This window comes from Chaetura pelagica, unplaced genomic scaffold, assembly GCF_000747805.2.
Source record: "Chaetura pelagica isolate M959 unplaced genomic scaffold, ChaPel_1.0 scaffold9, whole genome shotgun sequence".
In the NCBI taxonomy this organism is placed as follows: Eukaryota; Metazoa; Chordata; class Aves; order Apodiformes; family Apodidae; genus Chaetura; species Chaetura pelagica.
Genome location: NW_009954494.1, coordinates 967,839 through 991,367, shown reverse-complemented (window position 1 = coordinate 991,367; position 23,529 = coordinate 967,839). Strand labels below are relative to the sequence as shown.

General features: G+C 37.6%; 1 protein-coding gene across 1 annotated transcript in view; it reads right to left on the bottom strand.

The window, feature by feature from the left end:
* Positions 1 to 23,529, bottom strand: part of DISC1 (disrupted in schizophrenia 1) — a 176,460-nt gene that overhangs the window by 16,174 nt on the left and 136,757 nt on the right. The window contains 1 exon segment of the mRNA XM_010004550.1: positions 6,266 to 6,509. Coding sequence (XP_010002852.1) covers positions 6,266 to 6,509 — 244 coding nt within the window.

Below are 23,529 nucleotides of genomic sequence, written 5' to 3'. Positions count from 1 at the left end.
CAGATTTTTCTCATCACTTACTCTCAAAGGAAGTGCATCTCATGTTACTCCATTATCCTAGACTTTCTTAAATACACAGACATCTTTTGTCATACGAACTACAAAAATGCAGTATTTTTATTCAGATGAAATTCCTATTACTCTATAATTCTGCTGCAATAAGCTTTTATACTTCAGAAGTAAATTTAAAGGTATTTTTAGTGGTACACAAGGAAATACATAAACCATCATGTTTTCATTCCATTCCTAAGCATCATTACAGTGAAGTTGGCTAATTTTTTGGTCCTTCTTCTTTCCAAAATATTAATCCTGTTGATGGTATGTATTACAAGCAGTAGCACAGGTTTTAACTATGAACTCCCTGAAATACACAGCAATTGGAAAAAAAAAATAAAAGAATGTCCCTACTCTAGTTGTTCCTATGTTGCTTTTGTAAGTGCTCACATGCTTTCCAGCAATTTTTACCCTAAGGTAGTACTGTAAGAAAAAGTGTCATTAGAAATAAGAAAATCAGTTCTGAGACCCAAAAGAGTCTGTACAATATCACTACTTTATACTGCCTAAAAACCACTTACCTCAGATAAATGGCCCTCTGCTCCAAATGAAATGCCTTCCATAACCTGTTAGAGATAAATGATTAAGTATACAGTAGATACATACTATATAAACCATAAGATTTCAATGGAACTTATAGAAACCACATAGCACATTAAAAAGTTATATAAGCTGAACAATTACATCATGTTGCTTCACACACATGAACCATTTCAGTTATAATGGTGCAGTGGCAAGCCACTCAGTATTTAAATCTACATTTAAATACATTCTATTAAAGCCTGCCTTTGGCTTCCCAGTTAAAACCCACAAGGAATACTGCCTCTAAAACTGAAGGATCAAGTATAGATTGAAACAAACTTTTCTATCAAGCTCTTACAGATCTATACACTATTCAAGAGTTTACAGAAAAAAAAATTGGCACAAACCCTGCAAGCAATTTTGGGCAAGAGAAATGAGAGACCTCACTAACGTTTTGAGTTGTTAACATGTGCTAACTGTAGGCAGCTTTTTTTTTCAAAATTTGGTTCCTTTGTAAGTTCTATAAGAAATTACCCGTTTCAGTGATTGGCAGAGTAGCAAAAAAAAAAGTTAACATTACTGAAAAATCATTAATACTTACCACACACAACAGTATTGATAATCTTTAAGTAACTGAGGTAGGGAAATTGCATTGGGAGGGCAATACTTAGTATCACTGGTATGTGTGTTTATATATATATAAAAATAAAGTGCAAAATCATTACTCTGCCAGAAGACCATTATTATTACTGAGTACTATTTTTCAGTAATCTTTCTGAAAAGAGGTTGCTTAACTTTCTTTTACCTGCATTATTCATCTTCTTGTTATATCACTGTACTACAAAATACACATAATCTCTAGCTACCAAGTTAGCACCTCTACCACCAGATACTGTACAACAGTATCACAGGCAGCTAAGGGGCATCGTGCTGCACAACGCAGGGGACTGTAGAGCACTGAGCTGACCACTGTGTACAAGCCAGCTGCCTGTTGCTACAGAAATCTTTCCCAGCTTGGATGAATTTAAAAAAACCCAAAACCTCAAATGCTGACTTCCACTGATTCTTAATGCTGACATTTACAACAAAGATTGAATTTAAAGTTTCCAAATCATTTTAGAAGCTCTACAAATAAAACCCTTAATTAAAACTCGATGAATGCACAGTTTATCTACCTTTCTAAAGGCTTTCTCCTTTCCACATGGCACATATTCCCCCTGGAGCACAGGCTACCTTAACACACAGCAATGAGCTGCAGCCTGCTGACAGAGGCTTTCCTGGTGTGTGCTATTGCTAAACTATGAAAAATGTTGTGCCGTATCCTGTGATGACTTCTTTTTAATGAAAGACACCACATTAAATATTAATTATTATTTTTTCATGATTGTCCACTTACTACCACTTAAAACATTCAGTATCCTAAGTGAATCACATGAAGCCTCTGCAATTAAAGAACATTTTCTCAACACCAGAGTACTCTACAAAAGCATCATCCCAGATGGCAAAACTGAAGTATGTAGAGGTGAGGAAAAGACATCAGCCCTTACTCTTACCCCTGCTCTCTGCCTCTTTTATGGTGAAAAAGTGAGAAATTATTTACAAAGAATTCTGATGGGATAACTACCATAATACTGACTTACAAAAAGTAACACTACTGAATCTTGGTTTTTACCTTGTAACTTTAATCACCTCAATTTTCTTGAAATCTAGTAGGTGTTCCTTTCCTTCATAGTGATTAAGAGGGAGCACTGCACAGCATACCAGATAGCAGAAGAAGGAGAAAAAAAGGATAGGTCAGGAACTCAAGCCTGCAGATGCACACATACTCATGTTCATCAAGAAACTCAGTGTTAGGGAGGTCCCAGCACACACACATCTCTCTTTATTAGTTATCATTGGTGTTTCTGGTGTTAAGAAAAGTTTTGCTTACGCATACATTACCAACCAGGAAAAAAACAAAAAGCAAGATATCATAAGCAGTGGAACAAGCAGGCATTAATGTCTGAAGAGAAATGAAATGTTACTGTATATTTTAAAGAAACCTCCCAGATATGAATCTAACTATGTAGCAATGATCATAGCAACTTCCACCCCGCTCACATGTCACCTGGGCAAAATAATTTGCAGTCAGTTTAAAAGTATGGAACATTTCTAGGATGAAAACTAGAACCCATTGCTATTTATCAGAGAACTGGGAGAAAATCAAGGCCCAATTAGTACATGTTTATATGAAAATTCAAGTATCTATATCAAGTACATTAGCGAATAAGCTGACTTTCACCTGACTGAGGCTAGTAACACTGTCTATAACATTGCTTTAGCATTTTTTTAAAATGATGTAATCTAAGAAGTTATCTGTAACTGAGAGGAATACATCTTAATTTTTAAGTAATTCAAAGTGTTCCACAGAAGTATTTTTGTTGGCCTCACTTTTTTAAATTTTTAACCAAAAATCAGTGATGTCATTTCAACAAGCTGAGCTGCCAAAGCATGCCATTATCTTCCCTAGTTAGCAGTCAGTGTTATAAAGGAAACCAAATTTACTATATTATTTTGGGATGCCATGGTCTACCACATAAAGAAATTGGGGAAAAAAAAAAATGTACTATCTTAGAAAACACAGTTAGGAAAACTATGAAATTACTGTTGACAGTTAATAAAAACTTGTGCTCATATATGACAGCAACATATCTGAACTTCAAAGAATGTATACCTTATGTATTTTATGCCAGGATATGTCATATTATATGATCCAGTGAGAATATTTAATTAAAAATTAAAAACAGCCCCTCTGCAAAGCAGTATGAGGATCTAAGTGAAGGGTTCCTTCCATTTTTCTGTTTTGCTTTTCTTATTATTGTTGTATTTCTTGTTTCTTCATTTTCTAATGAAACCTCTACAGTAAGATACAGTTCTATAAAGAAAACTGCATTTATAGTATACATCAACAAAACCAGTACCCACTCCAACAGTAATAGTTAGCCAGATATGACATGATAAATCACCAGAGAGCTTAATTTGCTTTACATTTCACTGTAAAGTAAAACAATCACATGAGAATTAAATGTACTTCCAAGGCATAAATGCATATATGCTATTATTTATGCTATTATTACCCTTCGTTATACTGTTTTGAAGAAGGTAATTCAGTAACCTCTAAATACAAAGAACACTATTCATTTCATCTTCTTCAGTGACCAACAGGGCTCTGTAGAAACTCCCCAACAAGAAACGGAGGTGACAAGAGTCAAAGAAAATAGTAATTTTATAGACACACCAACCAGATCAAGCTACTCCTCTCCCAGGGACATCACAGCCTTGTTGAATAGCATCAAGTCAAATATTTTGACAAATACATGTTTTTCTATTAGGTATCCCCACATGCTAATAAAGGCTACAAAAAGGTTCACCACTAGTGGAATTCATCAGTTTTTCCATGAGAGTCATATGAATGGCTGAATTTAGAGACCAAAAGCCACACCACTTTTTTTCTTTGACACAAACATTCCATTATTTTTAAATTAAAAAATAAAATACCATATAACAGAGCACTTAAATGCTCCAGAGGTGGCTTGTCTTTCAAGTACATCTATCTACAAATCAAAACATATTCTCTCCAGCACTTCAACACATTCAAAACTGGAAGTTAGCACAATTTGTAAGTAATTGTCAGGTTTTTTGTTAGTTTTAATATTCTGTTTTGTTATTAACTACTAGGAGATGTTAGGGAATGTTACGCTATAGCTCTTCTCTAAAAGTTTAGATACTGCCTGTCACTCCTACTGATAAACCTACCAGCTTTACTACCTAAGGTGTACTTGTTCAGGCAAAACTTCTATACCCCACAACAAGGCAAAAATCCCAGCTCCTGAAGTATAAAAGCAAGAGAGCCAACTCTAATTCCAGAACCAGAATACAGTCTACATGTTGGGTTTTTTTATGGCTGCAACAGGTTGCAGTCAGCACTGATGTGTAGTCACCACCTCAGTGGTCAAAGCTGCAGGCAGCACTGAAGCAGAAGGTGGCTAGATGAAAGAGCTGTGATAAAAGTTAGCTCTATTGCTCAGCTCCTTCTGAAAGCTGAAAAATTAATGAATGTTCTTATACTAACAAAATAGCTTCTTTTTTTCTTTTAACTGTCAGTCCTAGGAACGCTGTGGGAATAGATGCAGGAATAGCTCCACAGGCCCTGCACTGATGGGCATATTCATGTTTGCATTTACAGATCAGCTTCTGAACGGATTTTGGCACATTTTTCAAAATGAAGTTTATGCAGGATACCAGGACAGACTAGATCCCAGGCAAAAAGGCATTTGCATCACAAAGTTTAGGCACCTAGATGAAAAGTATCTTACATTAGGGTAATAGCCTCCCTAAATTCTCTCTATGGTTGATAAAGACAGTGAGGAAACTATCAAAAAGCAAGTTCAAAAGGAGGAGCATATGGGGAACCAGTCCCTTTCGAGTACTGCTTCCTTCTACAGAACCAGAAGTCATCTCACTTCAGCTGCCTAGATGTCATTCTGGGATAGCAGTTCTGATTTCCAAGGAAACTACCTGGACTTGCAGGGGTGAAACAGATCATCATCTACAAAACAAATCTTAAGAGTGCTACAGAAACAGTCACAAAATCCCAAACCCAGCTGTACTTTTGAAAGGGAAGCACAGCTTTCCATAATCACCATAACTCCTCATATTACTTCAGTGGACTCATCAGCAACAAAATAAGAAGGGGGGAAAAAAAGGGGAAAAAATGAAGGTTAAAGAAAAAATAAATTAGATGCCACAGTTGACCGCTTTCAATAAAAATGCTCTTTATGCAGTCAGTTCATAAACTGTTTTGCCTAGGAAAAGGCTGCAAGTACTATTGGTGCACAATTTATAAACAGAATTTACAGTGAGGCAAAGGCCTGTTCTCCACTAAGTTACAGGCAGCATAAAAGCAAAATTAAGCATCAGCTTTCAACACAATACCCAGTTCAATGGCTCTTAATATCAGGTACAATTAAGCACACTTAATTTTTGTCAAACAAATTCCAAGTTAATAAAACTGGTCTTTGTGTTGCAGTGGTGCTTTTGGGTGAGGAAGCTTTTTAACAGCTTGTGCCTTGGCAGTGCAGTTAAATGATTATTAGGTTGATGTACATTTTTTCAAGCAAGGATGGCATTTCAGAGCAGAACATAAAAACTTGTAAGAAAATTGTTAAAACTTTTAAGCCTCATTATTTTTTTGCTCCTTTTAATACTTGTTGGATGCTGAAAGCCTACCAGCACTTGAGCTAGGAAACCTTTGGCCATTTACTAGGAAGGAAACCTGCACACTTCAGCTAACATACATCCAGACTAACAAGTCAGCAGAACTAATTCAGAGTGGAACTCATCACTGAGAGAAGGAACAGCTGATAATGCATTAAATACTTTTTTTTTTTTCCTTTAAACCCTGATGTACATCCTGTATTTCTTGCCTGAATAATGTCCACATTTTAAAACGACTGACAATGAAAGGAAAAAGAGCTTAAGGGCTTCTGAGAAGCTAAGAAGCCATTTTATTCATATCCCAGTTTGGAGGCCAGATGTTAAGTTCATACTTAACCTGCCCTGCTGACATGTCACTCAGATTCAACTGCTTCACTCAAAAGGAAAGCCCAGCAGTATCTCTTGAAATGCAGCTGTAGAATATTTCAGATACCTCTTTCAGTTCACTGTGTTTGGGGCAGGAAGCAGTGCCCCACTCTGTGCCCTTTGGAAAGCGACCTTCTTTTCTTTTCTGAGAATCAGATGGGCCATCAGCAGTCATCTCCATCACATCCATTTGGTTCTCCTCTTCCTCAAAAACACAGCAACTGCTTTCTTTCAGTTGAAACCCTCGGATCAACAGCTGACAGGCCTCCAAGTCAGCTTCCCACACTCTTTGGAGCAGCTGGCTCCTGCAGCTGAAATAAAAGCCAAAAGAAAATAAAACTGCAGTTCGGAGAGAATAATTACTATTTCAAGCAGTATTTGGGGTGAATGCTTATTTTTAGATAGGAAAATAAAAACAAAGAAAAAACCACAAAAACAAACACCCAATAGCAGTTCAAATACTTCCACAGAGATAAAACAAGATATTTTAAACTGAAAAACAATAAAATGATGGCCTTACTACAAAGCAAATGCCATAAAAAGCTCTGTGTACTAAGGTGTTGCATCCAACTGTAAGGTGTACACTGGCAACACGTGGCCTTCTCCTGATCAGACACAAGTCCAGAGGTCTTACAATCACAACCAGAGCTTCCTTCATGCTTTCGGATATACAGGCCCATCATCCTAAAAGCAGTCAGGTGGTTTTCCTGAATTTGATGTATAAGATCATGTATTAACAATCACACTATTTACTGCATTAAATCAGCTCTAGTTCGGGGAAAATAGGTACACTAGACCTCTTTTAGACACAAGACCTTGTGCTTGCTTCAGCTCTTGTGAATCAGATTAAACTATCCTTTCCTTCCCTTCCTTACACTTTCTAATGTTATCCTTATCTCCTACAAATTTGGGTTGTGTTGGGTTTTTTTAATACTTTGCTATCCTACCAAAGAAAAAACCAAAACTCTTAGGAAATTCAAAATACCAAACTTCTTTATATTTTTAATACATTGATCAATTCTCAATAATGTTCATGCACATTACAAATACTGGTCCTGAGATCTGTACCATATTTTTGCCCAAAGTAAACAGGAATTCTAGGCATAGTTTTTTCAGGACAAGACACTGAATACTAACATCAGACTGCTCGTAAGAGATGTTGTCTCTAAGGAACCAAAAGATTCAGCTGCCAGCTAAATTATAGTGGATCAGTAGCAGAGACTGGGATGGGACTCAGAAGCACCAACTCCTACAGCAATACACACTTCCAGACAGATTTGAATGCTAATGTCTAACAACAGCAGTATTTTTTTCACTGTGCTTTTCAAATTCTATAATTTACCATATAATTGTAAGCAATTGTAAGTGCTAAAAGAAGAAAAATAACTCTTTGATTTTAACTTTTCTGAATAAATTAAACAGTAGCTTATCTTTCATTTTAAATGAAGGATAAAGAAGCAGCACTGCTCACAATGGATTCGTTATTCTCACAAAGGTACAAACTCTACAAGATGCCAAGCTGTAAAATTCACACTGCAATATTTTGAGACTCAGAGCAAAATTAAGTTCTAGAAGCTGAGCTATTTGATCTGTGCTTAAAGTTTATTTTAAAAATATATGTTTACTGAAGGCAGAATGCAGCATGAGGTCCACAAATTGGTCTCCCTCAAGGAGTTCAGAGTATCACTAATTAGAAAGGGAAAAAATCTTCACTGGATTACACTTCTGTGGTAGTATTTCACTTGCCAAGCCAGAAAAAGAAAATAACCCCCACTGTTTCTCTACTTGTCAGTCACATCATCATGGTTACACAGTCAAAACATTTCCCTGCAGACATCCTTAAGCCCACTTACTTGCTTTTTGAAAAAGTTTGTTTGCAGCTACATATGGTTTATTATTAAAGACTCAGAAAATACACTAGAGACCTAAATCATAATTTCCAGTGGAGAACTTGTTTTGACCATTCAGTTTAATGAAGAGCTCTATTGACAAAACCAGGGCAGAGATAGTGATGTATATGTGGTATTCACAGTGCAGAAGATGAATAGCAGATATAAAAGCCCAGCATAATGGTGCCCAGGCTGGTGTTACTTGGCCATGACTCAGCTCATTGGTCAACATGCTTTTGATTGCATCTAAGTTTTACACTCAAGTTAGTAATCAGTTTCTGAACACTGATAATAGATTGATTTTATTTTACGGAAATATTTTATCATTGGATCTGTAAAACTCTGATACATCTTCAACTCACATACTAAGATGTTACTACTGAACTGAAATCAGTGAATGTACACATACTTGGATACTCTGAACATACCTAAGCCCACGCACTTTGCATCGTTTAGACTGTGCTTTGAAATTCAGTGCCTAGAAATATTTTTCAAATATTTCAAATTAAAATTAGTCGAAAGCTGTAAATAGCCGACACAGAAATACATATAAAATATTTTTTTTAAATTATGTTGTCTCCAGCATGCAAAAATCTTTAGTTTTTACATCAGGTGTAAAATCAAGCTCAAATGAATTTCAGTTTGGTTTATGCATGTTCAATCCACACTAGACGTGCATTTGCAGTCTCCATGAAGCCAGAAGTATGGGAATGCCTGTACTGAGCATAGTGGGTTTGTCAGGTATGCAACTTTTCAAAATCATGGATCAACACTGGATCAGATTTTATACTTAAGTATCTTATGATATATTAACCTTTGGGTATTATATGTCTGTCTGTACTTTCCTATCAAAGTGACCTATGTGGCAAGTTCCATGGAGATACCAGGAACAATTTGCCAGAATTCACACCAAAACATGCATCAACCATTTCTATAGAACCAGCAGCAACACATACCTTAATCACCTACTAATTGTGAATTTCCAGTTACCAGTGTCCAAAGTGCCAGGCTTTGTACAAACACCAAACAGATTTACACTTACGGCCCTTAAAAGAAAGACTTGTAAGCTTAGAGCAAGCGACAAGAGCTAGGATAGAGACCAGGATGTTCAAAGAAACACTGAGACAACAGTAGACTGAACATGGCAGGTTAGTTACAGTACAACAGTTTAATTAGTCACATTGGTACCTAATTAGTCTAATCACTGTCAACCACATTGAAGTATCACAGTGAATGAGCATTTTAAGAACTTGCAGGAGGCTGATGAAACATGTCAGTGGCTCCCTAAAATCTCTCTCCCTCCATAGAGGAATCATGTAAGAAAAGAAAAGCAAAAGATGATAGAATAAGAACATAATGGGCAAGTGATTGATACCACTGTGGTTTAACATTGGTAAATGGAAGTCAGTATTTAAAAAAAAAAAAAAAGAAAAAAGAAAAAAAGAAAACTGAGTTAATAGGAAAATATTAGGAACAGTCTTAACATTGAAGGTTAGTACTTATTATTTATGCATTATATGACAGGACAGAGGGAACCAATGGGTAAAAGCAAACAAAGTGAAATTATCAGAAACAGAATTAAAAACCAACCAAACAAAACAAAACAAAACAAACCCAGTAATTGCAGTGGCAACAGCACTTTGAGAACAGGGCAAGACTGCTTTTATTTGGTCATGGTGAGGGAAATGGATGTTGAAGTGAGATGCAAAACTCAACCCTAAGTCATCTTTTAGCTGGATAGCTAGCTGGGACAGGTCTTATCTCAAGGATACTATGCAGAAAGGTTCTACAAGTGCAGGCCTAAGTTGACTTGAAGAATGCCTGGGACATCCACAGCAACACAAAAGAGGAGAGCAGGAAGAAATCTGGGTTAGGTCAAGTTGATGATGATAAAAGAGCTGTCAAAGAAAGAGCTGTTTATGGACAGGAGGAAATTGATGTGGAACAGAGAGGTTTATCCTTGAGTTCTCTTCATAAAGTGGCAATTTAAATTGTAATTGCAGATGCCTTTATCAAGTTTCAAACAGTTTTCTAGGAAACTACATCAGAGACCAGAGGGTACAAGGGAACCAAAGGATATCTTCAATCTACACATAACATTGGGTAATATTCATGTCAAGAGTCATATCCAGTAAGGATTCTCTCTCTCCTCCTTGGAGTCTAAACAACACTGTTCCTCTGTCTTTCACAGGATTCCCAGAGATGTCAAAGGGGGCTCTCTATGTGGCTCTCAGCACATTATTCTAAAGCTATTTATAGTGCTAACTGGAACTACAAGAACACCACTTTCCTATTGAGGGCTTTGCATACATACAAAAGGCACATTCAGTCCCTGAACATTATAGCCTAAATGAAAACATGCCTGTGTAAAAATAACCATGAGATTTTATATTAAACCCTATTAAAAAACAAACAAACAAACGAAACCCCCCAAAACCCCACAAACAAACAAAAAAAAACCCACAAAAAAAACTCACACCAAAATGAAGTCCACCAAACTCTCCTCAAATTAAGTTAGAATCATCACAGGGAGATGTCACTACTCATAAATCTCATAATCTCTAGTTTTTAGGAATGCCCCTTGGTAAGTGAATTGTTAAAAGTGGCTTATAACACCCTGAGGTCAACACTGTGTGTTGACAGAAGATGCTGCTTATTTTAAAGGAAATCCTTGTAAGAAGCTACATCTTGAAAGCCAGGAGAGTGAGACTGAAGCTAAAGGGCTACATAGCAAGACATCCATTTAGAAACCGAAAAAACAAAAGCTAACTTAGTTATTATATTTTAAGATGCCTACAACCAATCAGTTGAACAAGCTAAGGACTACAGTGTTCCTATCAGTGGGTCTCATGAATCTCTAAGGGAGGCACATAACCCTGTTTTCCCCATCTGGCTGGTGCATAAGGACAGACTGATAAGGGAGAGGGCACAGCTAGGGCTCATCAGATCACAGCTCTCAGTCAATGGACATAAAAGAGAAAAGAATGAATGTGCAGGAAAAGGGACAAATAAAACCTGGACTCTTCCCAAACAGCAAAACTTCCCCCCTCACCTCAGTCTGTGCACTAGAAAGTCATCTTTTCTAAACAGCTGAAATCAAAACCTTTTACTTTTATTTCCTGCAAGTCTTCCTAATCCTATAAACCTCTTCATACAACTTCAATTTCACAATTTAATTCCTTGCATTGTGTCTCTTCTCTTCAATCACCCCAGGAGCCAAAAGTTTCATAAACTGACTTCACATTGTTCCACTCATCTGATTGTCCCCCAGCGTAGGAGACATTCTTCCTACTCCCTTAGTTCAAAGCTCACTGACAACACTTGTTTGCCCTATTCAGTTCAGCACTATTATTGCACTTCTCCATGAAAAGCCAAGACTCACTCCCAGGCCAGGAAACTCCATACTTCCCTGTCAGATGACAACTGGCTCTAACACGTCTTGAAGACCAGCTAGAACCCCTAGGCAAAGTCTGAAGCTTACAGTAGTTTTCTCTGGCACAAGCAATTTTTCTTCTCTGACCTTGCTTTCTCCCTTATAAAACATACAATCATATCAAGAAAACAAAAAGTACCTGACCCTCTTTAAATATCATGTTTGACCTGCTGAAGGATACTCTGGACCAAAACCACAATAATCCAAGAAAGCAATCCTCACAGTCCCTAGATCTTCAATGCCTAAAAATTTTGGTCGGAGTTGACTTTTTAAATATCTAAACTTCACAAGCCACAGACAGGTCTTCTGCACAACAGTATTATCCAAAAGACATCAGCACACCCAGATAGGACATAATAGTGCAGCACAGAGATGTGGACACTAACATAGGTGGACGAATGGGTGGTAGCAGGTGCTCTGCTCTCTACAGCATCCCAGGACCTCTCTTTGAACATTTCCAAGGATGAGGCATCCATAGGTTCCCTGGGCAACCTGTTCCACATATTCTTCTCTCCCCCTCCCCTCCAGGAAAACCAAAATTATATGTAAAGCATTAAAATATTTATCATATTAAGAGTCATTAAAGTCTCACATTAATGTTTTAAATCAGTTTTGGGGCATTTTGTATGTATGCATAATGAGGTTACAGCACCGATTCTATACATTGTATAATTAAGAAAAAATAGATACAGTCATTCTATTATGATGGATGGATTCCAAGATTCCTAAGGAATTTTCTCAGACTTTTAAAATGCTATTAACTTGAACGGACTTAATTTCTTAAAAAATTCCTTCCCAGTAAGACATTCAGGATTTATCATAGAAAAGAGGTTCATAACAGCAAATAAGAAATAATATTAATGTTTAAATACATGGCCCCTCATAGTGATGTTAGTAAACAGAAAAACATAAATATCTGACAGTATTTTCTGCCAAATCTTTTTTAAAAATTAAGCTGAGCAGCTACTCTCATTAACCACAAATCCTTCCACTCAGTAAAACATTACCTACTGTATCCAGGATGCTGAAGGATTAGAATCTAAGCTGAAATCAATCTGCTAAGAATCATGACATCTTTCTCTTGCTCATGGAAAAAACCTCTGGTATCAGCACCGTATGGACAGAACTACAACCTTTTATTTTACATGAAATGTACATATTTTATGTCTGCTGTTTCTTTTCTGAAAGGCCTGTACAAAACAAGGAGAAAGAATTTTTTTTCTAGTCCTTTAAAGCAATAATGGACATTTGATTAATGTTATTAAAAAACAAGATAGCACACAATACCGAATAATATTTTTGTCATTTTTTCTTCAATCCTCCAGGTATTTATTTCACACAGCACAAAACTTTAATCATGGCCTGTCATCCTTCTATCAATATTCAGTGTCACTGTGTTACACCTGAATTATCTCCACTGGAAACACAAAATGATAGACTGCTGCAGCTGATGATTTTCATTTCGATTCTTAATGCAAGGTGGATGCGGGAATGGGAACAACACATCAAATGCAGGGAATTAAGTAATTTACAAGGGAAGAAGGAAGGCGCCTTGTAGTACGAATTTACTACTCAATTTTGTCCCTACATTTACTATACAGTTTATTTTTACTATATTATCTAATCTATAATGTAAAATTTACTACCTACTTTCAGGGCTATTTATTTCTCTTTAAAAAGAGGAATAATGATCCCCTGCCCCTACCCTCCACTGAAACATCTATTATAAATAATCTATTCTAAGAGTAAAAAGCTTAACTTTGATAGATGAGGAGAATGCCACCAGGGAATTCTTCTTATTAAGCAGTCCACATAAAGCCAGCTTCTCAACCCTAGTTTATCATTCACCTCATTCATAATCTGATAAAGCACCTTCAAGTTTGGTTCTGATAACTCAGTCTGTATCCTGCTTGCCTTTGGCTCCTGCAATAACAGTAAAGCCCCACAATGTCATTAAACAGTTGGGCTGGGTTTTTGTGGGGTTTTTTTGTCTGGATGGGAATTGCTGGAATGAGGTATTTTTTCTACACTTTTTAACAGTTGATCCCAAATCAGACTTAAAGGAGTGGCATGAATTAGGCCCTGATTTGAAAGGCCTGGATCTCAGGATTTACTTATTCACCTAAGCTCTGTTAAAGAAATTGAGCTGCTGCACAAGCCTAAGTACGTTTCATGAGCTTGAACCCCAGAAAGGAGTCAACTTCTAGAGACTTCCACTGAAAATGAAGCAATTCAGTGGCTTTCAAAGTCACAACCAGTTCTAATCCAAGAAAATACATTTCTTTTCAAAAGTATGTCACAGGAAGAAAGCACAGCATTTGCATTGAGGCCACATTCTCAGCTGCCACAAATCCCCACTGCTGCAATAGCAGCAGTGGCTATTTATACCAAGAGAAGAATGCATTCTTACTGCAACTAGAATAATGAGCCTGATTTCTTATTATTATAGGCTCTGACCACAAGTGTTGGGATGCATATAGAAATAATTTACAATTCTCCTGTCATTTTTTCACTTCTGTTCTCAAACTTTAAAAAATCAACAGTTCATGATACATTCCCCTCTCTGAAAAGCTAACAGATTTAGACTTCCAGTATCAAGTGAATCTGGGAATGTGAATCATCCTGCATACTACTGACTGAGCAGAAATTAAGCCTACATAATGATTAAAAACAACAGGACAAAGAACTGCCCTTTGTATTGTCATCATGTGGGAATGTACCTTGAAATTCAGGCTTTGTGACCAGGAAGACATACCTGGAAAAAGGAGTGTTGGCCAAATACTGATGTCAAGCTGCATGTTTATGGAGTTCCTCTGAGACATTTGAGGGCATGTTATGACCTGCTGTAGCTGCAGTGTCAAATAAGGTCAGAAGCCAAATCCTGTTCTGGCTCAAACAGAGCAAGAAAGAAAGGGCAAGGTCTGCAGATGCTCCCTGGTTGGGCCCTGCTGGCTACAACGAACCCTGTGCTGGTGCTGACAACACACTTTAAATTGCTGAGGCCTGCATGTCTTCCCAAACTGGCAGAGTACATTCCCAGCAGTAATTACATTGAGTAATGAATGCTTCCAAATGCTAGTGGGAAGAGACTGTCCCAGTTGCATGCAGGACAGAGCTATCCTACAGTTTCATACTTGAGCTTTGCAGGTGGTGACACTTAATTTATTTTCTGCTCATTTAATTACCGTGATGTTTGTAACTAATTGGCCAGTCAGGACTTTGTGCAAAGTATCATCCAAACACAGGACAGGAGGATTTAGCAGCACTTCCAGACAGCAGGCAGATGATGGCAAACACCACTGCTCATCTTCCTTGGTTGCTCTACACCCATTACTACTGCTGACGGCAATCTTGCTCAAGAGAGATGACAAAGCTTCTGAGAAATGCACAGACTGTCTTCAGGGATGGACTCAAAAAAGCAGCAGCAGGAAAATATACATCCACCTCTAAATGATTTTCTTGACAAGTTCAGATGGGATTAGGTCTTTCTCACTACATACATTCACCTATATGCAGCCACACAGAGGAACTAGCAAGACAGCAAAAACCTAATGCCATGGATACAGAGGTGACAAACAGCTTTGTGCATCTCTCCCCTTATGTAGTCATATCTCCACAACTAAGATAAGTTGAAGTTTGCATAAAATCAGACCACTGAGAAGACAATAGCAGGGCAGAGCTGAGCAAGGAACAGATGATGCTGATGGGCAAAAAGAAACACTTTGAAGAGTTTACAGCCAAGACACACCTTTTTCTCAGCAAAAATAAAAGACTGGGAAAAGTCCCAAGAACAGTTTTCCGCTTAAGTGGATGACTTTTTATCAGTTTTTTAAACTCAGTCCCTAGTTTCTAGAAAGTCTCTCACCTGACACTAAGCTCATACTAAACATCTGCAAATAATGCTAGCCCCACTTGTTGCACATTTTCTCAGTTATCTTGATGGGATGATTAAACCATTGTCCTTTAGCTTGGCAGAGTATCCAAAGGTCATTCCTCAGCAGCTATAACACACTGCAAACACATCCTCCTGTTGATGGTCTTGGACCTTATCTTCAAACATGCCCTGAAATCCTAGGATGAGGTCAAAGGCTGAACGCTCTATCTGAAGCACAATGGAGCATCTGAAGCATTTTTGCATAGGAAACAGAAAACTATTAAAAGCAAATAACCAAAGTTTATTGTATCAACCTTCCCTGCATTAATACAAACATATACTTGCATAGGTATCTATCAGAAATAATACACAGACTTCCAGGTCAAAAAGCCACACAACCTACTCTCAGGGAACAGGAAGCCCATATGACTGATGTCAGTCATGTTAGACATTCACTGCTCACAAAATGGGATCCTCTTTGCACTCACAAGTATCACTGATTAACAAACAAACAAAAATTAATATGAATTTCAAACTCTTAGTAAAATTCATGTAATTCAATCAAATAGAGATGAGAAAACAAGGAAGAGAACAAGTGATTGAAAAAAATAATAATAAGGAAAACATTACTTCTGCTCCAAAACAGGGAAATCTCAGCACACCAAAGCAGCAAAGTGATGTAGAATGACACATTCTTGATGAGGCAAGAGTTTGCAGTGGAGAGGACTACCATGACATTAATGAGTTTCAGCAGTGCTGAACTCCAGCTTTGCAGGCATGACTGACCATCACTAGAACAATGCAGTGTAAAAAAAAAGGTGTATAGAATAAGAAAAGATCCTAACAAAACACACAATTACTAACCAGCCTGAGAGGCTGTGAACTTTCAGCACATTTTTTAAGCAAGGGCAATACCTTCTGTTTTAAGAAGGGGAGACCCAGCTTTGCCCTCTGATGATTTTTGCTAAAATGAATGGAAGACAAAGAGCCTGGAGGGAATGGGGGGGTGGGGGAGCAAGCTTTTCCATGAATAAGCAGCAAAATCTCCTGTCGCCTTGTCTTTGTCAACGTTGCACACTAACTACTGAACCTAATTCAGTAATTTAAAAAAAGCCCTTGCCTGGATGAAACCTGAATTAATATGGACAGAGAGTTACTAAAGGCTGTGTGACCATGTGCTTTGCTTTTTCTAAAGCTTTAAGAGACACGGGAACCTAGCCCCAAATCTGACCTCCTTTATTTTATTTTTTTTTTAATATAAAGATCTAGTTTCAGTGCTGAGATTAGATTTTAAAAGAACAAAGGTTTCCTCTATTTTTTATAAAACAGTACAGTCATGTGTCACAGTTCTCCCACTTTCCAAATAAACACGAAAAAAAACCCAACAAACAATATTTGTGACCCAGCATCCCTGAACAGGCAAAATGCCAAAAAAAGAAAAAGACAATAAAAATTGCTAAGCTTGTTATTATTCTTCACTCCTTACAGTCTCATATAGAAACCAAACAAAGAAGTCTTTGAAAAACATTCAGGGCACAATATATACCAAATATAAATTGGTGCAACACTAACTCTCTACTAAAACTTAAAGTGAAAAATTATACATCCCTTTCAGCCAGACAACTGCTGGACCTAAAAGCCTCCCCATCACATCCCTCCCTTTCTGCAAAAATCTCCCCCAACAGCTTCAGCCAGCAGATGGTTCCTCGGGAATTAAAATGAAGTCCTTCTTCCCTTGCAGCAAGTATTCCTTTCATCAGTGCAGACTCAGAAGATCCTTGCTATTGCCTCAGAAGACAGAGCGAGTTCCACCAATACAATTATCTCCTATTTTGTGGAGGCTTCAGACAGAAGCAAGAGGGCGATATTTTGGTCGGGATTTTTTTGTATTTTCTCATTTGCCTCAGTTTCCACCCCTTGGTGGACATTAGCTACACTTTCCACAGCCAGAATACAAAGGAAAAGCAAAGATTCTCCCTTTTCTTCCAGATCCAGTTAGTCTAGGCTAATCCATTTTCATTAAGTAATACCATCAAATTTCTTGTGAGATTATTTAAATTTAAATTTACTGAGAGTTTCCAAGATACTACAATCTGTCAGGACACTGTACACATTTTCAAACATAGTGCAAGTGGTTGTGAATTCAATAAGAACATTTAATGAGAATCTGCACTGTAGTCATGCAATCTAAGATATCTTGAAAATAATCTGCTGTGTTTCAAAAGTGAGAACAGGTTTCTGTGAATCAAGTGATTTCTTATACACCTACTATCCAACCTTCCCCTAACCATGACATATAGAGAAGAGATAAAAAAACAGGTGTGCTAAGCAATAAAGTTGGAAACAAAAGAAAGAAGAATAAAATTTACAAAATGAAAATGAGAAGTGGAAGGAAGGGAGACAGAGAAGCAAAAATAAAGGAAAGACCAGGAAGAGAATCAGAAATCCCCTCTCTAAGAATGCTAACCACAAGATAGAGCAATTAAAGAAAAACAGCAAACAAGGAAGCACACAAACATTTAAAGCAGAGAAAAAAAAAAAAAAAAGTAGAGTAAGAAAGGACACTTAAATTTGTCTTCTTTGCTAACTGAATTCAGCATTGTGAAAATTAAGTTCCCAAAACTGTTAAAAAGAGAGTATTCATCTCCCAAATAAGGTTGGGCCAATACAGCAACTAAAAAAGCCACCTGCAGTTTCTTAACTAGCACACTTTGCAGTTTGCTTTTGATTATTCAAAGCTCCTTTTATTCATTAATATTTTGGTCAAGTGAACTTTCCCTCACTACAACAGTACCAAAGCAAAAGATCAGTCACATAGAAAAAAGTTGAATACTGTTTTTGAATATTGTGTGGGAGCAACTCTGCATATACGTGCTGGTTTTGTACTATTTCCCTCCCTTATAGAAAACTATTTAAAATGCTACTTTTGTTCACAGGTTCCTGTATTCTCATTACCAGTTACATAGCTGAAGTGATGATCCTTCAATTCATATCATAACCTTTACACAGCAAAGTGCTACGACATAAGTTGCTGTTTTCAGGCTTGAAAAGAGTATCAGAAAAACATGAGCCTTTAAGAAACAACAATCTTGTTTTCATTCCAGTTTTCCTCATGTAGACTAAAGAACAAGTTACCTGCAACAAAGTGAAAGTCTTGTTCACAACAAGGACGATTATCCAAAGTAAAGTCCTTGATCATCCCCATGTGGGTTTGGTGACACTGCAATGCTTTTGCATCATTACTGCATCCAGACAACATTTTTGTTGATGGTGGTGGTTGAAAGCTCCTTGGGAACCCATCAATATGGCAAAATTACACAGGATGTTCGAAAGAGACTGGTTTACTCCAAAGAATAGCAAACCACAGTTGAGGCAGAATGCCTTCAGATGTCACAGAAACGTGCAAAAAACTCTTTCAGTTTTGTGAATGTGGTAGGTATTTTCCATATTCACTTCCAGTGGCAACAGCTTCTAACCAGGTTCCAGTTTGTCAGTATTTAAGATAAACACATGAGGCCTAGTCCTGCAACCCTTTGCTACAAGGCCAGGCAACACAACTGATTACATTGACATCCAAAGGCAGTTTTTCAGGGAGATCACTCATAAGCAATAAGGATCACTTATTAGCAACACCTTGAACTTAAGAGCAAACAACACATTTTGGGAAACTAGCCCTATAGGCTCAATGTTATCTCAAAAAAAACCAACAACAAAACAAACAAACAAAACAACAACCCCTACAGATAGGAACAGAAGTCATAACCAGATGGGAAAGGGACCTATGAGTCCACAAGGACACTCAGGCCTTTTTATGTGCCCCAAGACCATTTTACAGCAGCTTTAAGACCCTCCCTTTGGTGTGCCATGCTATTGAGAGCAGTCTTGCCCAGCTTTGCGCCCAGAAACATTTCTGAAACATAGTATGCTACAAAGGATACTCATGGTATGTAAACTAACAGGACAAATAACAGGGAAAAAGAGTAACTGCTTTAACACCGTTTACTGTTTTAAGACTGATCATTTTCAAGTAAACTATAACATTATGTGGTAGCAATTAATCCTGACTTTCCTACGGCATGGAACTCTCAGAACCTTGGAAGTCTCATCCAAAGAACTGGAGATTGGTGAAGACTACACCTTCAAATCCACTAAAAACACTGCCTGCCTGAGAAAATAACAGATTTCTGATGCAGAATGCATGCATGCGCTAGCAGTCTGAGCAACCCAGTTGCAGCCACATCTGTTCTGAACTAATCAAGTGACATTTGATTGAAACCCTTAAAATAATTAAAATTCACAAATGCATGACATTGGGTAAAACACAGCTTGGGCTTGACTTCTGCTTTTTCAGTATACACAAGTTGTCCTAAATACACAATGCCCTACACACTTCCGAGAATGAGGAACCACGCAGATGAGCACACCTTACATCAGTGTAAAACTCCACTGTTCTCCCTGCACTGTGCATCTATGAGTTGAAAAAAAGCCACCATTAACATGAGGACAAATATAGTTGAAAAGAAAATGGACCAAGACAAAGAGCAACAAAGAGTCAATTAAAGAAGAAAGGTTTTGCACGCATTTCCAAAGCTACCAGGGGCTGTATCATTCAACAATGGCAAAACACACTCATTGCAATATTACATCTTACTAGCAGATATATTTATTCATTTCCCCATTCCTGCAGATTAACACATAAAATAGCTCAATAAAACACCTTTGTGTAATTATCACCAGTTATTCTTGAACGATAGTATTTCCCAAAAATAATTTCATTATTCCTATTTGGGAAGTAGAAAAAATAACTAAAAAGCCCCGGTTTTGTGATGACTGGAAGTCACAGCATCATCTTTTGAGGTCTGGAAAACAGTACAATCACATTAAATTCCCTCGGCTCCAGAAATGTCATCTTTACATCAGCTGGGACAAAAAAACTGTTTCCAGCCTGAGGCAGTTATGATAAGGGATTTAGAAGCCATCACCATGTGGGCCATAAGATATAAAGGAATGCATCAGTGCATAGAAAGTGTCTGCTGCTCACAATTTCAGAGCTAATGCTCTCACAGCTGTGTGTGACTTAGACCAGCTGGGAAGAAGAAAGGGATTAAATGAGTCACTAGAAGAATCTAGTATTTCATCAGGCCTACATTTAACACTCTTGCAGCACTCCTTAACACTTCTTACTGGTGGTAAGCAAAATAAGATCAGACCATTATCTAGCAAGGAACAGGGCTGTGGGCTCTCTTGGAAGCACAGCAGAAAACACATAGTCTTTGGGGGAGGTAGGCAAAGATATCATTTCAGTCCTATCTGTGCACACTTAAGATACTACCAGCAGCTGAAACAGCCCTGAGTGCAACTGAGGCAGGTCACAGGTTACACAGAATCACCACAGGCCATCTGGCACTCCCAAGCACACCTGTGCTGCTGCCTATAGGAGAGGGAAAAGCTTTTGGAAAGCCTTACTTAGCAGGCGTAGCACAGCAGTTCTCCTCTCACAGACACCAGGCTTTCTACACAATGACACACAAGACACTTAACAGCCTAAGATGATACAGAAGATAAGTCTGTAGGGAGCCACAGAGGGGCTTTGTCACTAATATGCTTGATGTCTGCAAGCTTGTACTTGTCGGCTTGGGTACCACATGTGGCTCTTCAACAGCACAGTGTCAAGACTTCAAACAGGGCCTTGGGTGGGTGCAGGAGGCTAAAAAGCTCCAGTTGGAAAAAGGGACCTCACTGCACTGCAGAAAATCATTACAGCCTACAGAAGCATTTAAACATCTAACTTTCATTGGCAATGAAGACAGCTCCTTCTGGGTTTCCGCTGCCTCGGGATTCAACTCTCCATGGTTGGTCTGGCTCTTACATTCTGAGTGTGTGCAGAAAAACTAATACCCCAAGAACAGTAGCTTCTCCTGATGTCCTATTTGCCCTCTGCCTTCTTCCCCCTAGAGATGTATTTTCACTTGTGATAAGCTCCTTCACTGAATAACACATCTACCAGGAATTGCTCAGGCCATGGCTCACAGGCAAAACCTTTCATGTGGCAACGCCAAGCAGGAACTACTTCGTATGCCAAAACCCCAGTTCTTGGGGCAAATATCAATCATTCATAGGATACAAAGAAATCTTCAGATGACACTCCTTTCTAACAATTCCACTGCATTTACTCAGCCTGCTTAAGAGTGCAAACTTTCATAGATTATCAGTTTCTAAGAAGTTTCACAAGGGCAATGTATTCCAAATAGGTTTCTATGGATATACAGTAGATGAATGCTTGGAAAAAAAAAAAAAGCAAAAAAAAAAAAAGCACTGTTATTTCATCCTAAATCTCATTAAACTGATTTGCACCATTAATTTAATTGTAGTTTTCTTTGGCATAAAGAAATACAGTAAAATAAAATGTATAGAAAGAAAAGTATAATTTGTTGGGTTTTTTAAAATAAAATGGCTTATTTCCCTCAACTAGTGCAAGAATAGCACAGCAGTGTCTCCAAAGGTAAGACTGAGCTGAAAGAACCTAAGTTTTTTGCTGCATGTTTCAGTGATGTAACTTAATTCCTGGTTTTGCATGGGACTTTATAAGATAACTGTATTTGCTGTGGTGTATTTACTGCCTTCTGCAAAGGCACTGGTCTGAAAGATTTACTTTATTTTTTTAAATCTAGTTCCATACATTTGTTTTTATTTCTCCAGCTATCAAATAAAATTTTCACACAGATCAATCTTTCTATGCACATGCATTCTCACAACCCCCTCTGCAATGGAAGGGAGATAGACTGAAGCTAGGACAGAGATTTAATGAGACACAGGGTGCATGAGAAATGTGACAGACACACAATTGCTCCTGTCATGACTTTCACTGAGATTTGTAAGAGCTAGCAAATAACTCAGAAAACAATGGCTTTTCATGCAGAAATACATATCAAAGTTTCTTACTGTCCTAGTTTGAGCCAGGATGAAGCCACTTTCCTTTTTACTCCTTTTTATTAATTTATTTTTTCCTTCAGTAAGCTTCTTCCCTTCTTCTGCCCTTATGGCTTTATAGTACTCTTTCCTGGGCTCAATTCATGACCCTCAACCATTTGCATGCCTTAAGATCTCTTATGGCAGAACTTGGTGGTTCTTGAAAGAGCTGGATTGTTGAAGCTCACTTTAGTCATGGTAATGATAGAAAGCCCCAGCAGAGCTTTCACTTGGAGTGGAAAGAAGTGAGATGAAGAAATGTACTTTCAGTGAAAGAACAAGGGTCCCATAAGAACATGCTCATCTGACTTTCAAAGAGCTAGATAACTACAGTAAATTTATCCTGTACAATTTTTTTAAATAGCTCAAGTGACGAGCTGGAAGTTATCTAAGGAAAACTTCTTGCACTTCAGACATTCATACAGACAGATGCATTCACTGAACACAGCTTCATTTTCCTAACTTTGACCACTTTTGCACTCTGACTCCTTTTTACTAACAAAAGGCAAGAAATTTGCAAGGTCTATCATGGAAGCAATAGCAATAGCATTTAGACTCTCCAAAGAGCAGCTAGTGATTTAATGTATAAACCCTAGGAGTGGTTTGGTGTATAGTGGTGACTGGAAAAGAGTCTGCAGGATTATTAAACGTGTTATTTATTTATTCTTTTCTTGAATGATCATGTCCTCAACAACTGTTAATCCACTGTTCAAAATACAAGCTATATTTTACAAGGAAAAAACAGTGTCAAGTAATCTGTATATTTCGTGGGGGCTTAGCCTTCTTTGGGTGAAATTATGAGATGCTGAACCTATTTCTTTTTTTTGCCAATGCAAGGCTATTAAAAGTGTACTGTCCTGAATCAGATTAACATTCTATTAAGCTACTTAAGATCATTTAGTAGGCTGCAGTCAAAAGCACCATGTTTGCTGAAAAAAAGTAAAAAATCAAAACCAAAAAGAAAGACACTTCAGTGAATGAGCTAGGTTCCTTCCCTTTGCCCCCAGAAAAGAACAACCATCAAAACTTACAAGAGGAATAAATTTCAAACTTTTCTTAAGAAAATAAAATAAAAGGAGTGGGGTGAAACATTAATTTATAAAACTGGTAGTTCTTTAAAATTCATTACATCTCTTTTGATCTGAGTTTTCTTCATTAATTCTACT